This window comes from Acipenser ruthenus, chromosome 9 (genome assembly GCF_902713425.1).
Source record: "Acipenser ruthenus chromosome 9, fAciRut3.2 maternal haplotype, whole genome shotgun sequence".
In the NCBI taxonomy this organism is placed as follows: Eukaryota; Metazoa; Chordata; class Actinopteri; order Acipenseriformes; family Acipenseridae; genus Acipenser; species Acipenser ruthenus.
In genome coordinates, this window is record NC_081197.1 from 52,869,562 (window position 1) to 52,883,435 (window position 13,874).

General features: G+C 36.4%; 2 protein-coding genes across 2 annotated transcripts in view; one reads left to right on the forward strand and one right to left on the reverse strand.

The window, feature by feature from the left end:
• Nucleotides 1-3,238: 3,238 nt before the first annotated feature.
• On the forward strand, nucleotides 3,239-7,183 carry LOC117405357 (large ribosomal subunit protein eL31). Its single transcript, XM_034008348.3, has 5 exons — nucleotides 3,239-3,327; nucleotides 4,289-4,395; nucleotides 4,897-5,022; nucleotides 6,841-6,953; nucleotides 7,114-7,183. The coding sequence occupies exons 2-5, from the start codon at nucleotides 4,289-4,291 to the stop codon at nucleotides 7,143-7,145; spliced, it is 378 nt and encodes a 125-aa protein (XP_033864239.1). The 5' UTR covers nucleotides 3,239-3,327; the 3' UTR covers nucleotides 7,146-7,183.
• A 2,247-nt stretch (nucleotides 7,184-9,430) lies between these two features.
• The window catches only part of LOC117406100 (TBC1 domain family member 8-like), a 55,124-nt gene continuing 50,680 nt past the window's right edge, over nucleotides 9,431-13,874 (reverse strand). The window contains exons 16-20 of the mRNA XM_034009904.3: nucleotides 13,086-13,326; nucleotides 12,580-12,645; nucleotides 11,969-12,058; nucleotides 11,027-11,127; nucleotides 9,431-10,328 (exon numbers count right to left, since the gene is read on the reverse strand). Of these exons, the coding sequence (XP_033865795.2) occupies nucleotides 9,888-10,328; nucleotides 11,027-11,127; nucleotides 11,969-12,058; nucleotides 12,580-12,645; nucleotides 13,086-13,326 (939 nt within the window). The 3' untranslated portion in view covers nucleotides 9,431-9,887. The remainder of the gene's footprint in view (nucleotides 10,329-11,026; nucleotides 11,128-11,968; nucleotides 12,059-12,579; nucleotides 12,646-13,085; nucleotides 13,327-13,874) is intronic.

The following is a 13,874-nucleotide window of genomic DNA, read 5'->3' on the forward strand; positions in this document are numbered from 1 at the left end:
CTCTCCCTACACCCCCACTCGACCTCTCCGCTCCGCCTGCACTAGAAGACTAGCTCTACCTCCGCTACGCTCCCCTGCCTCCCGAGCCCGCTCCTTCTCCACCCTTGCTCCGCAGTGGTGGAATGACCTTCCTACAGATGTCAGGACTGCCCAGTCCCTGACCACATTCCGGCGCCTCCTTAAGACTCACCTCTTCAAACAGCACCTGTAGAACTCCTCTGTTGTATCCTGGGCACTATCACCCTTCATTTTAATATGCTTTATTTTGCTCTTATCTGCCCCCTATTTTACTGCATTTAATCCTGTACCTCAGAATATTGTAATCTGCCAAGTGTTTAATCTGTAGTATTTTGTACTTAATCATATCCTGATGTAACTATCACTATTTAATCATATCCTGATGTAACTTTCACTATTATCTGCTGTATTATTGAATTGTGGTTTGTCACACTTGAGAATTATTGTATTTCTTGCTCTTATTGTATGACTTATATTGTAACACTTGAATGTATTTGTATTTGCTTGTGATTGTAAGTCGCCCTGGATAAGGGCGTCTGCTAAGAAATAAATAAATAATAATAATAATAATAATAATAATAATAATAATAATAATAATAATAATAATAATAATAATATATATTACATTGATAAGGTGAGGGGGCTTTTTAAGTATAAACAAATATTAGTATTTTTATTGCACTACACATCCAGCACTTACTGATGTACTGAACTTGTTTATAGATGAATACTGTACTGTACTTCTTACCCTTGACATACTCAATATCCAACCAGAAATATATTGCTTCTTCAAGGAGAACCAAAACACTGGACAGTTCTGTTTATGCAATGTTTGCCGTTAGAGGAAATTAAGCTTTGATTTTAAAAGAAAACTGTACTGTACCATGTTTATCTGTCTATATAACAATTTAGATGTGTTATAAATTCATCTTATTAATGGGTATTGCTTTGAAAGGTCTGTCCCTGCTACCGGTATCTCAGGTTTAGTTTAGATTTGTTTTTAAACTCCCAGACCTCACTGATTACCCTCTTCTAAATATAATAATGATTGTTTTTCCTGGTTTTGTCACATATCATTCCAATAAACTGAGCCTCAGTGATATTGTTCAGATTTGCTAGCCAGTATATTTTGATTGAATTCATTCAGAAATCAACAATTACAGCCTATTTTGTTTGTAAAATTAAAGAGGTTAAAAGACGTTGGAGGGAGATGGACACACCTTTAGATGGGGAGAGGAAGAGGGTAGAGGTTTGTTACTTTATAATGAACTCCATTTTGACTTCATGGAAAACCAATAAGTGTATGGCAGCCCTATGACTTTACCAGCATGGACGAGCTTTATCAATACTGTAAAAAAAAAAAACTTTTATTTGTGTGCCATTCATTGAAACATAAATGGTTGCTGAATGCACAATGCACTGTATACAATTTTACTGTCTGTCACTAAAAATAATCTCATTTTAAGTTTCTTGAAAACCGCCCAACATATTGTCTCCAAACAAATTAAAAAGGGATTTTAAAAAAAAATAGAATGTATAGTCACATACTTTCCATACTTCTGAACGCATGCAAGTTTTTAAAGTGTCCAATGGAAGGTGTTTTGAGTCAGTCACAGATGCGCGACAGCTGGTCAGCACCAGTAAGAAGCTTGATTCAGCTCGACTCAAATACAAAGAAAATAACTGTTTTTGACCTATTTGCAGTTAGTGGTATTGAAATAAACTGATAAGAATTCAGGTTTCTTATTTGAATATACAGGTGTACACAGCAACCCGCTTTGTCAGTGGTTGACAGTATTGAGGTTTTACTTGTCCTATTTAATTATATATACCAATTCATTACATATTGTTATTGTTCAAAGCCTATACCGTATAGTTTCCAAGTACTATTAAAAAAAAAATGCTTTATTAACATGGTAAATAAGACTATACACCATGGGTCATATTAAGAGCATTGCAAATGTAACAAACCATGGAAAAACAGTCAGGGAATGTTATTTGAAGAAGATGGGTTTTAAAAATAATACCACAATTTGAAATTCATTTACTCTTTAATTAAATGCACTTTTTTTGCTTTTCATGTTTTATTGATATATTTGTAGAAAGCTAAAAGTTTATTCAAGTAACAAAAGTGATAAAGGTGTGTACTGTACAGTTGTTATATAATATATTACCCATTTCTGTATAAAACAAATTGTATGGAATTATGTGGATATTATTTTGCATATGATACACCAATTCATTACACATAATATGAAAGTTTCTTTTTTTGTGCAAGTGGACTTTTTGTAATAAACGGAATGATTTGTAATATTTCCTGCAGAGATAGTGTTATGTCTCATGTTTTATGTTGCTGGCTTTGCATAAATAGCCATTTTATTTTTGTTTTGTACTTATTTTAAATGTTCAGAAAGGTACCATAAGCAGAAAATATAGCAGTTTCAAATATTATTTTAGTATTGTGTTATCCGGTGGTGGCTCGCTAATGTTTACCTTTTAACCCTGTGCCTTGGTATTCCTATACTATGAATCATGTTTTGTCTGGTAGATTCAGGAATTAATTACTGAAACATTTTTAAAATGCAACTTGAATTGATTGTCATGTTTTCAGCAAGACAAAACTGCTTCTCCCTACTGGCCACTGTAACAAGAGTAACAATCTACTCAGCCCACAACCAGGTCAGTACAAGCACGGTCTTGGACCTAAGTCAACTTGGACGTCAATCAACTCAGATTATGGTGAAATCAGGTTCAGAATTTCAGGTTCCACGAAATAATAATCAATCAGTCATAATTTCACTAACCTTAACTTTACAAAGACATGGTATATATAATGGAAACCGCACGGCCCGTCGTGGTTTATACCTTACATCTACTGTAAGGTGTGTCTGTATTAACATTGGCCAGGTAAAGGATGTATGTAGCAGCAAGAACGTCACGTTTACAGTTTATATATGGAGTCACGGGATGTAAGCAGCTACGTTATTATATTATCTTATCTAGAGGCTGACTGCTATTTTGAAAAACAGCAAAAACATGAATTTTTACGTGAATAAAAAGTATCCACTGCGTGTATGTGGTAATGCATATTGTCGTGTAATCATTTGCTGGTGTTTGTTATAGTCTAATCGTCATGCTTGTACAGTGCGTTTGATCTTTAGACTGTGCAGCAGCTTCGTTCTTCTCAGAAAGCAAAAAAAAAAACCACGTGACAGTGTTTGTGTGTGCCCCGGATATGATCTCCGCACGGGAGGTTTAGTTTTTTCCCACAAACCCTTTTTCTTCCTTTCCGACATTTTCCCTGCTATAGTGAGTATCTCTATGGGTAATCTGTCTTGAAAATCCAACTTCATCCTATCCATAAACGTGTTCCAACTAACCTTTAATTTTTAAAAACCTCAAGCATTTATTCTTTGGGACCTATATGAATCGATATTTTAAGGGGATAGGGCATGTATTTACTAAAATATAGCAACATAGCCTGACTTGTGTAGAGCCCGAATGGATCAGCTACTGTGTTCATGTGGGGAAATAATGCATTGAATTTTGTACAGGCTCCTTAAACTGTTCTCGCGGAATAAGAATTTATAAATTGTATTTTTTAATTCGTACAAAAGAGCAGTGTTATGCCTATAACTCCCTAGTTCCTGTGCAGTCCAGTTCCGTAAAAAAAAAAAATAATAATTGCATGTATAATTGTACTGCAGTTTTAAGCGTGAAGTTATATTAAGGTACCTTTGTCTTATGTGTGAATTAATTGTGGAAACATAACAATTTAAATTAAAACTGCGACTACTGAAACTCGTACGTTAAAGTTTACCACGGTAGTGCTTCTTGTGGAACATAGTTCTCGCACTTGCAATAAGCTACACAAAGTTTTAAAAATGAAGAAAACGATATTTTGTTTGTTTGTCAAATTAATATGAAAATGTCACTGCTGTAAATACGCTCCTAAAATCTCTTGTTTATAAATGAAGCAACAACCGGCCTACGAAAAAGGCCTACCTCGAATTAGTAGTTTTTCTAGATCTCTAAGGTCCCTAATTAAAAAGTAAAATGGGCTGTTTCTGTGAAAGCTGGAATGTACAATACATTTTTCTGCATTAAAAACTCTTATTAGAATGAAGTAAACAGTTGTAAGTCAGTAGCATCTGTAATAGGTATTGTTTTTAGCTGTTCTTGTTTGATGCTAAGGAATACAGGTAAAGCCAGTACGAACTGGACAGGAACAGGTCCAATTGACTCACTACCCGTCTTAAATCATTTGTAGATGGCTCCAACAAAGAAAGGTGGTGAGAAAAAGAAGGGCCGTTCTGCCATCAATGAGGTAGTGACAAGGGAATACACCATCAACGTCCACAAGCGCATCCATGGGGTGTAAGTACATTGTTGGAATCTTAATAACACGAACCGTTGAAAGTACGCACTGTTTTGTAAGCTGTTTATTAGTGTTAACAGTTAGTGCAAAGCATTTAGAACAGGGGTCTCCAACCCAGGTCCTGGAGAGTTACTGTGGCTGCTGGTTTTTGTTTCAACCATCTCTGTTACTTAATTGAACCAATTATTGACTTAATTAGTCCAGATTAACAGGTGTTCCAGATCTTCAGCAACTGATGATGTAAATACACCTATAAAACCTGCTGGATAGGGGCTCTCCAGGGTCGGAGACCCCTGATTTAAAACATGTTAGTGCTTTTTGTAATCTTTTACACACTTCTAAATGGCTGAACAGTATGGTGTTGCCAGCAGGTTTCCTCTGCTTCTGCAAGTCATTGTTTTAAGTTTTAGATTCACTGCAGTTCTGTGTCGCTGCAATGTGAGTATTGTAGACTAAAACAACTTTGTCTAAGTAATAGTGCTTTTTCACCTAATCTTCAGGGGTTTCAAGAGGCGGGCTCCCCGTGCCCTCAAGGAGATCCGCAAATTTGCCATGAAGGAGATGGGAACTCCTGACGTTCGCATTGATACCCGTTTGAACAAAGCAATGTGGACGAAAGGTGTAAGGTATGTAAAAGTCTTTAATAGACCTGTTGAATCTGTCTGGGTGCCATATACCTGCTGGACAGGAAATACATTTATTGTGTGGTTGCAATCCTAACCAGATGGTATTTGGAGGTTAACTGTTTATATGTCAGACTTGCATGTGTACATATCCCTGTATCAAATATTGAGAATATCAGAACTAGACAGGTTCAAATTTGGGATCAGACTTTGTCATCAGTATGTATTTCATTATGATGGTATGGTTTGGGTTATAGGTCAGTTCAGACTGTCAGTTTGAATTAGCGTGTCTACTGTACATGCACTGGAATGTAAACAAGCTAGACATGTAACTACTGTGTCTGCTAGATGTAATTCTAGGTTATCTTATTATCTATTTATTTTTGTTACCAATAGCTTTAATTTGGTATTTAGAGGTGGCAGGGTTATGTATGTCATTCAGTGTGTTTACATGAACTTAAGAATGCCGATGTGTTTGGGAATCAGAAGTCAAGCTAACTCAGTCTTCTGAAAATGTGGGTTTTCAGAAAACGCCACCTAGATCATTCCAGTAGTATTACGAAAAACTAATTTGTCGTGAGCACTCTTTTCAGAAAACTTCTGATGGTGTACTGCACATGTGCAAACTTTGACATCATACACGTGATTATTAAAGCAACTATATCCATATTTCCAGCAGAAAAAAACAAAAAAAAACATATCGTCAAGAATGAGTAAAAAAAAGTTAAGAGCAAGGCAGAATCTCAGAATCAAAAAAGGCAAGCACGTCATTCTGAAATGCCTCTCTTGAACAGTAACCAGTTTGCTGGAAGTCTTGTGTAGTGATTTTTATATAGATTGTATATATTATATATTTTTTTGTTGCAACTTTGTTATGTGGAACGTAATAAAGGAGAACCAAAACGGTGAGTTTTTGACCCCTTCGTTTACAACAGCATTTCCAAGTTTTTTTATTTGAAATGTTTAAAGTTAAATTTCAGTTTTTGCTTCCTTGTTCAGCTACAAAAAGGCACAAGTAAAGCTCATGTTATTACTGTATGAAAGCGTGCCGATGGCCACTGTTTACTGTGAAGAAATGGCACAACTTTATGTACCATTTATTTGTGAATAAACAAAACAACATTTAACTTGAACTGCTATTTGGCATCCTTTGGTTTGTAGTTAATTTACTGGTAAGGCCTACACAACGTATTCTTTACTCCTGGGATATTTTTTTACTTTAACATGGTACATGGTGTAACGTCTTCCTGTAAAATAGACACACACACGGGCCACGCCCCCCTGCTGCTAATATGAACCGTCTATATGCAGGAAACTGCGTGATGAGCTTCCCAAAATGCCACCAGCTTTGTACTGAAACTGCATTGTACAAACAAATTGGTTTTGGTTCTTTTTTCTCTTTTTGGCAGTATCGTTCAGTTTGGAATTTTATGCAAGTTTTGGTTTGGGGGAAATCAAACCTGTTGCATCCCTAATTCCTGTGTGTGGATTGAATAATGTACATTTACTTTAACACCAGGTAGATCAGATAAGCCCATTATTTAAAGACTGGTTGTGTTGCTGCCTGAACAACCTCTCATCTCAGTTTGTGCACTCTGTCTGTCTCTTGGAGTCTCTTTTTACATTAACCATCTTCAAATAGTAAATGTTTTTGGAGGAGGGGGTAGGTATTGTCGTCTCCCACATACTGGCTGATGTCTGCAGTGTCCATATATCTTAACCATTCAAGTACTGCAGTTCAGTGCAGAACAATGTGAAGGTGTATTTTCCCTATGACTGTTGCACACATGGTATTCATGTTTGGGTTTCCTCATCTTTTAGGAACGTTCCATACCGTGTTCGTGTGCGTCTGTCCAGGAAGCGTAATGAGGATGAAGACTCTCCCAACAAACTGTACACCCTGGTTACATACGTTCCTGTTACCACATACAAAGGTGAGCTTTATTGTCTTCAGAGCAGTAAAATGGAGAGTACAAGCAGCTATCTGCATTTGATGGCGCCTACACTAAACATTAATCATTTTGCCATGTTTTGTTAAACTTGCCTGTCCTGTTTTAAAATGTGTTTTAATGTCAGTTCTGTGTTCTCTTACAGGTCTGCAGACAGTCAACGTTGATGAGAACTAAATTCTGTTGAATCAAAAGAATAAAATGAATAAAACAAACTGTCTCCTGTGATCATTAAGAACCCCAGTGAGGTAAAGTTGCGTCCACTGCTTAAATAAGCATATTTAATTTATTCCAGTAAAAAAAAGGTTAATTTTTACTGGACATGACTATCGCATTGTTCACCCATATCAATAATACAGTTAATCCCATTTGTTTTGCTTCATGTTTACAAACATTTAGATTACAAGGCTGTTGCATTGTGCCCCTGGACAGCTTTTGGTGTTACTCTGGCTAGCTGAAAGGTAAAGTCCATTATATTAGGGGTTTTAAAACAGTTGTATTTTGAGGTAAAGACTTCACTCGACAAGATATGCAACATTGGAAATTCAACCAAGCAGACTATGTTTAAAAGTATGAAATATGTTTTTCCATTAACGTAGATAGTTAAATGAATGGTATGTATTAAATATGTACATGCTAAATAATAAAATGACTTGCATGTATGTTAGGTGAATACTATAACTTAATAAAAAAAATCAGCAACAAGAAACTACTGTCTGAAGGCATATATACCTAAATATATTGCTGTCCCTGAAGAGACCATTTTTACCTGTTCAAGAATATCCCTGTGTACTAGCATGACAAATAAAACAATGTATGGGCGATCAGTCTGGAATTGGTTTGCCCAAAACCGAGAGACATTGTGTGATAATATTTTCTGTCCCATTTGTTATTTTAGATATTCTGTTTTTTAAAGCACACAAATGACTAACATTTAAAAACAACCTGCCGTCACGATTACCTCTCGCTACAACAATGGAGAAGAAATACATTCAAGATAAAGACATCGTTCAAAGTTCCCCGTTTCGAAAGGGGTTTGTCTGAGTCTTTTTCAGGTGTCTGGTGAAGTTATCTTGTTTCTCCCATTGAGTACAAATACGACTATGAGGTTTATATCAGGAAGTCTTTTTTTATTTTATTTTCAAATTCTTGCTCATTTAAAAACAGAATTAATTCTTCTGTTACTGGTTTGAACCTCATTTATATGTAAACTCAGCTTTTGCATTTCTTTCGTTTGACCATTGTTTAAACAAGCTTACAGCTTACAATTTAAAAAAAAAAAACTGATTGCTGGCAATGCTATTTAGGTTTCCGTCTGTTTTAGGTTTGCATCAAGTACTTAACATTCCTGGTTCACATCCCTTTGTTTTTTGTAATTGTATTTTTTGACTGCCACTTTCATGTACTACATCGAAAACTAACCAGTCTGCACAACAACAGTCACCCAGGATTAGGGTTTCTGCTAATAAATAATAATGTACAACATGTTTTCAATCAAATATTTTCCATCAATCACTGTAATCAAGTACCACAAAATCCACTTCTGCAATAAGGATTTCACACAATGCCTCCATGTTTGCTCTGTCTGCTTGGCAGCTGACGTCCCAAAACCGTTCATGCTCAGTCTGCAAAATCCTTGACGTGAGCCGCAGACTGAATGCAACCTAGCCGGGCGAAAAAGCATCACGAACGCAGCCACTGTCTTCACTTAGAACAGACACTGCTTAAAAGCACAGAAAAAAAATATTTGATTTCTGCACGGCTTATTATTGCCTTGACACAACAAGGAAAAGAGATCGCTTCATCGGTGCCCAGGCACTGAAATTAGAGCGGTTGTGTGCCATTTAAGCATTTTCATAACACATCAGTAAAGATTCTTCAGTTATTTAAAGTTAATTCTTAAATCAAGGATCTGCCTATAGAAAAATGTACCGGAGGATTTGCTGTGCACGATTATATGATCACTAACCTATACGTTGGATACCAGTTTTATAGTATTTAAGGAACGCAATACGGTACGGTACAAATAAGGTACAATGAAAATACGATGTGTTTGAAGTAACCTGCGTATCCTGTATCAGTTGTTATTTATAACTAAACTCATGCATGGTGGTAGAATCCATTGATCATAAATATTGTCATTGTAGAGCTGACAGTAGATGTCACTACCGTTTGTAACCAGTGATGATTGTATATAGTTGTATATAGTTTTGTGACAATGTAAAAAAAAAAAAACAAACAAAAAAAGAAAATCTGGTGTACAATAATTTTATATAAATAACTTTTTTTTAAAAAAAGTGAAAAGGGATGGCGGCAAAATCTATTTTGCCTAGGACGGCAAAAATCCTTGCGCAGGCCCTGCTAAGTATTCAAGGGCTTTAAAAAGGCAGGGGAAATATTCCGATGTACATGTTTAATTGTTTGTATAACCCAGATAAAAATAAATAATTCAGTACCATTAGTAAAAAGTGATTATTTTTATTGAAATAGCACATCAAATGTCCACAGAACAATGTCAAAAAGCACAGTCAATGTACACTTGACATTTAACAACTATTAAGATTGGCAGACTTCATATTAGTGAACATTAATATAATTTTTTTCAAGTTTCAATTACCAGCATTGAAACAAGTTTATTGGAAAGTGCCTGGAGGACGGAAATAAAAATCACATTAGAATTCTGTAAAATCACAGCAACAAAAAAAAGAAAAACAGCTTGTACAACACTTCCATTGTCAGGCAATATGAAACTTGCATAATTCCAGGGTTTTATGTACATTTTTTAAATAAAAGGCAAATTTAAAATGAATGGCACATACAGGTAATATTTCTGAGGACACAAAATGTCCCTGTGGTCTATCATAACTGTACAGACATTGAAGAAAGATCACACACGTGCTCAAGCAGCCCAGTTCTAGACTACTCAATCAACAATGGGGTTATTCTCTGATCATACTGGTTTAGTTTTGCACTTTCGATTCTGGTCTTCAAGTCCACTGGTTTCTCGAAGAAGTTAACCAGTGACTGCTCTGTGAGAAGAGACGCCAAGATCTGCTCGAACGTCACAGTCCATTCTCCTTCAGAGAGTGTTGATGTTTGGGAGTTTTTCCTAGCCGTGTCTCTGGCGTCCATGAACACAGAGTCCTCCTCTGGCACTCTGGAGCACGCTGCTGCATCTCCACCGTCATCGTTAACAGACGACTCCTCGGACATGCTTCCCAGGCTGCGGATTCTCTGCCCCACTTCCCCAATCTGAAGCAGCAGCGTGGTCACCGTGGCGATAGCTTGGCACAGTTCATTTTCATTCGGGTCCTCGTGGAACATGCTGTACAACGTTTTACAGAACTGGATGAATTCTCTCTGCAAGACAATACGACAGTAAAGTAGCAGTGTTCAATAGAAAATGATGCAGCATGTCTAGTAATTTGTTTTTATTATTTTGCTTTTAGAATTACTAAGATAAATTATGATTGAATTTTATATGTAACACCCAGTAATATCACTGCTGTTAATGCCACCCTCCACTTATCAACACATTGAAATTTCATGAACTGAATATAATTAGGAGTCAAAGCTCTCAAATACCCTTACATTTACCACTGATTTCCACAAGTATGGGGAAAGAAGCATAAGATTTGCATTTAGTTTGATTACAATGTGTTGTACATGCAGCACAATAAGACTATATTGAAATACTTTTATTAAATGGACACTGTTGTATTGTACCTTGTACTATATTTGAGTTCCAAAGCTAGACAGGGATATTTGATTATATGGGCTATTTGTATTTTGGCATTTTATTTGTGAACGAATACAGACCTCAACATTTCAACAAGTTATGTCCTTATGTACGTATACTTTAAGTGGTATTAGAAAGGTTTGACTGGTATCAGAAAACCTCTTCCTCCAGCTCCTGTTCCATCACAATTTTCCATTACAAAGTGTGACAAAGCCTGACTGACCTTCTCTTCTGACATGGCTTACAAGATTAAGGGCTGAAGTTGGTAAAAAAAGATACTGTACAAGCGTGAAGACAATTCTACACTACTGTGATTTACCTGGTTCATGGTGGGCAATTCTTTCTCATGGTTCTTCTCTTTGTCTTTGGCTAGATCCTTCAGCATTTGTCTGAACTGCTCTTGGTAATCATTGACCTCACCTTCAAATAAAAAAGGTTCATTATGCTATGTAGATAAAATAGGAGATAAATTAGAGAGAATTAAAAAACAGCAAACAGCTCTATATCCAAGGAGAATCATGATCCAATAGGATACTCATCAATCACTTGATATACTTAATGAAGATGAAAAACCATTGATAAACTGAAAACTCAATTTTAATAATTAGCTGCAACATTTCGCCTTCTTCAGTTAGCATGGTAGAAATAGCTGGTAGACTGATGTTAAAGTTTGAAAGTTGCACAGTGACATACAGATTCATTTTCTAAGAACATTGACAGTTCTGAGGTGGAGTTCTAATCTGTGTTTTAATTCAGCTGTTACTAACAATTTACGGTAGATCCTGTAGATCTATGTTACCCAGAGCAAACATCATTACTACAAGAAACAGTATGTGGGTAAAGCACTAATGACCTGCTTACTCATTTAAGAAACCATACATCTGCCACAATTACCAAAAAGCTGGATCAACCTGTTGCAAAACCCTAGCATGCTGATATGAAGATTTTTCCAATATAAAAAAAGTGTAAAATCCTAACATGTTCGATAAAAGAGGAAACTTCTGGATTCACAGATGCAAGACCTTATTTCCCCATGGACTGAACCTGGAAGACAATGTATCCTTTTAGGATAGGAACTCCACCTCAGAGCTGTCTAAGTGTCACAGTGTTCTTAAAACATTTACATGCACCAATTTACTCATTTACTGCATTGAGTTATCTTTACTAGACCTCTGCACAGACATGCAGTGTTGGAAATATCAGATGATTGTTGCAGGGGTTAGTTGTAACTATGCACATGGGGTGAAGTACCAATACTTGCCATTGGAGGGTGCTACACACAAAGGCCTCGTAGTAGACAACAAGGGTGTCTTTAGCGGTGATTGTTCCTCTCCATCATTTTCAGTAAGAGCTTAAAAAAATGAAAAAAATAAAATGCTTTGGCTGCATTTTCGTCAAACTGGATGAAGTGCTGTGTAACTGCACAATAAAAACGGACTGATTTGGCATTAGACAGATTATTTATTTATTTCTTTATTTTTTAAACGTGGGTTGTGACAGATATTCAGATAAATTGTAACATTGAGAGGGGCTTTGTATCAGGAAACTGGTGACAGAGTAGGAAATCGCGTGTGACGGGTAAGTGCATTAATTTGTTACATACATATATAATGGGGATTGATTTTATTCTTAATACAAGGGCGGTAAAACACGACTGATGTGTATCTGGGTTACGGATAACCGAGTGCTAACTGTATGTAACATTGTCAAAGGTAATGTTAAAAGGAGGATTTAGCTTTTTCCACTCGATGGTGTATTTTATCTTAAAGAGTTACTCATTGAACCTATACAGCCGATCAAGTTGACCAATAAGCATCAAGAGACTGGGAGTGTGAAGACCCTTTACTGTAAAGATGTGAACAGATGTCTCACCAGGGGGGATATGCAGCCTGTATAGCAGTCTGATTTTTTCATTCAGCTCTTCACAGTACATTGTATCTGTAAAAAAAAAAAAAAAAAAAAGCGATTTATTTATGTTATTTTTTTATGAAACTCAATTAATAAAAAAAAATGCTGTAAAATGTTGTAATAATTGTAAGGCACCATCTGATGCTGTCTCTGAGAAGGTTTCTGTAAAACTGTCAATACAAGTTGCCCACTTGCTTAAAATAAAGCTAAAGAACCCCATATCCATACACGGCTGTTCTCAAGCAGTCACTGACAGTTGTGCCAAATTGTGTGGTTTTGTTAAACACATTTTTAAGGGTCTGTCACTCACAAACCTAAAAATCTGGCGGAATTAGATAACTCCCACGTACCAACATACAAGCCAAGTTTGGAAAGATTATAAGGTGGATCAAGTGGGAGGCATGGGTTGAACTGACATGGACTTGACATGGATTCTCTCACACAATGTTAAACAAAAAAGGGGTCTGTACCCAGGCAAACTGCAAACTCTTTAAAGTTGATGAGTGAGTCCATGTTCTCGTCCAGCAGGCGGAAAGCCCTGTGCGCCACAGTGTCCGTGTGGACCCCACACATCCATGGTGACAGCAGGTTGTACAGGCTCCTGAACTGATGCCGGTCTATCCTGTACTGGTCCACATACTGCAGACTGGGCTCGTGGTACTGCAGCACCGGCACATTCTCACCCCAGTAACAGTTTATAAAGTGCTCTCTCTGAAAACAAGCAAACCATCCAGTTGTTTAAAAAGACGAAAACATACAGTACAGTTCTCCTTTATTGCGTCACGGTTCCATAATTCAAAGTCGGTTCATTCATGGTTATACCATATTGACAGTAAATTATACATGTTCTGTGTTTTACTGTATAAAGGCCCTTTCTCTAACTCACTGTTTTTAATATAATTTGCAGAAATACAGAAGTAGCAAGATATTACAGTCAATCTTTTAAAGCAAATACTGTATAACTGATATTCATTTTATATATATATTTTCATAAATAATTTAAAAAAACACACACAACCAAACTTTATCTATTTAAAAAAAGGCACACACAACCAAACTTTGGTACTTTGTAGCAGGTGTGAACCAACACATGCGAGAGGGTGCTCCACGGTGTTGTACATTCAGTGACTTTTCAAAGTGAGGAAAATTAAAACTGTAATAAAGCTAATAAAAAGGTTAGGCAAATGGGTTTAAAACCTAAGGGACTACTGTTTTAAGGTCTGATCTCTGAAAGAATGCAGGTGTAGTGATAACTTTGG

Excerpts from the sequence above, each read along its gene's own strand:
- LOC117405357 (XM_034008348.3), top strand. The coding sequence starts at position 4,289 with ATGGCTCCAACAAAGAAAGGTGGTGAGAAAAAGAAGGGCCGTTCTGCC. Across the intron at positions 5,023-6,840 it reads ATGTGGACGAAAGGTGTAAG|GAACGTTCCATACCGTGTTC; the intron begins GTATGTAAAAGT and ends CTCATCTTTTAG. Across the intron at positions 6,954-7,113 it reads TCCTGTTACCACATACAAAG|GTCTGCAGACAGTCAACGTT; the intron begins GTGAGCTTTATT and ends GTTCTCTTACAG.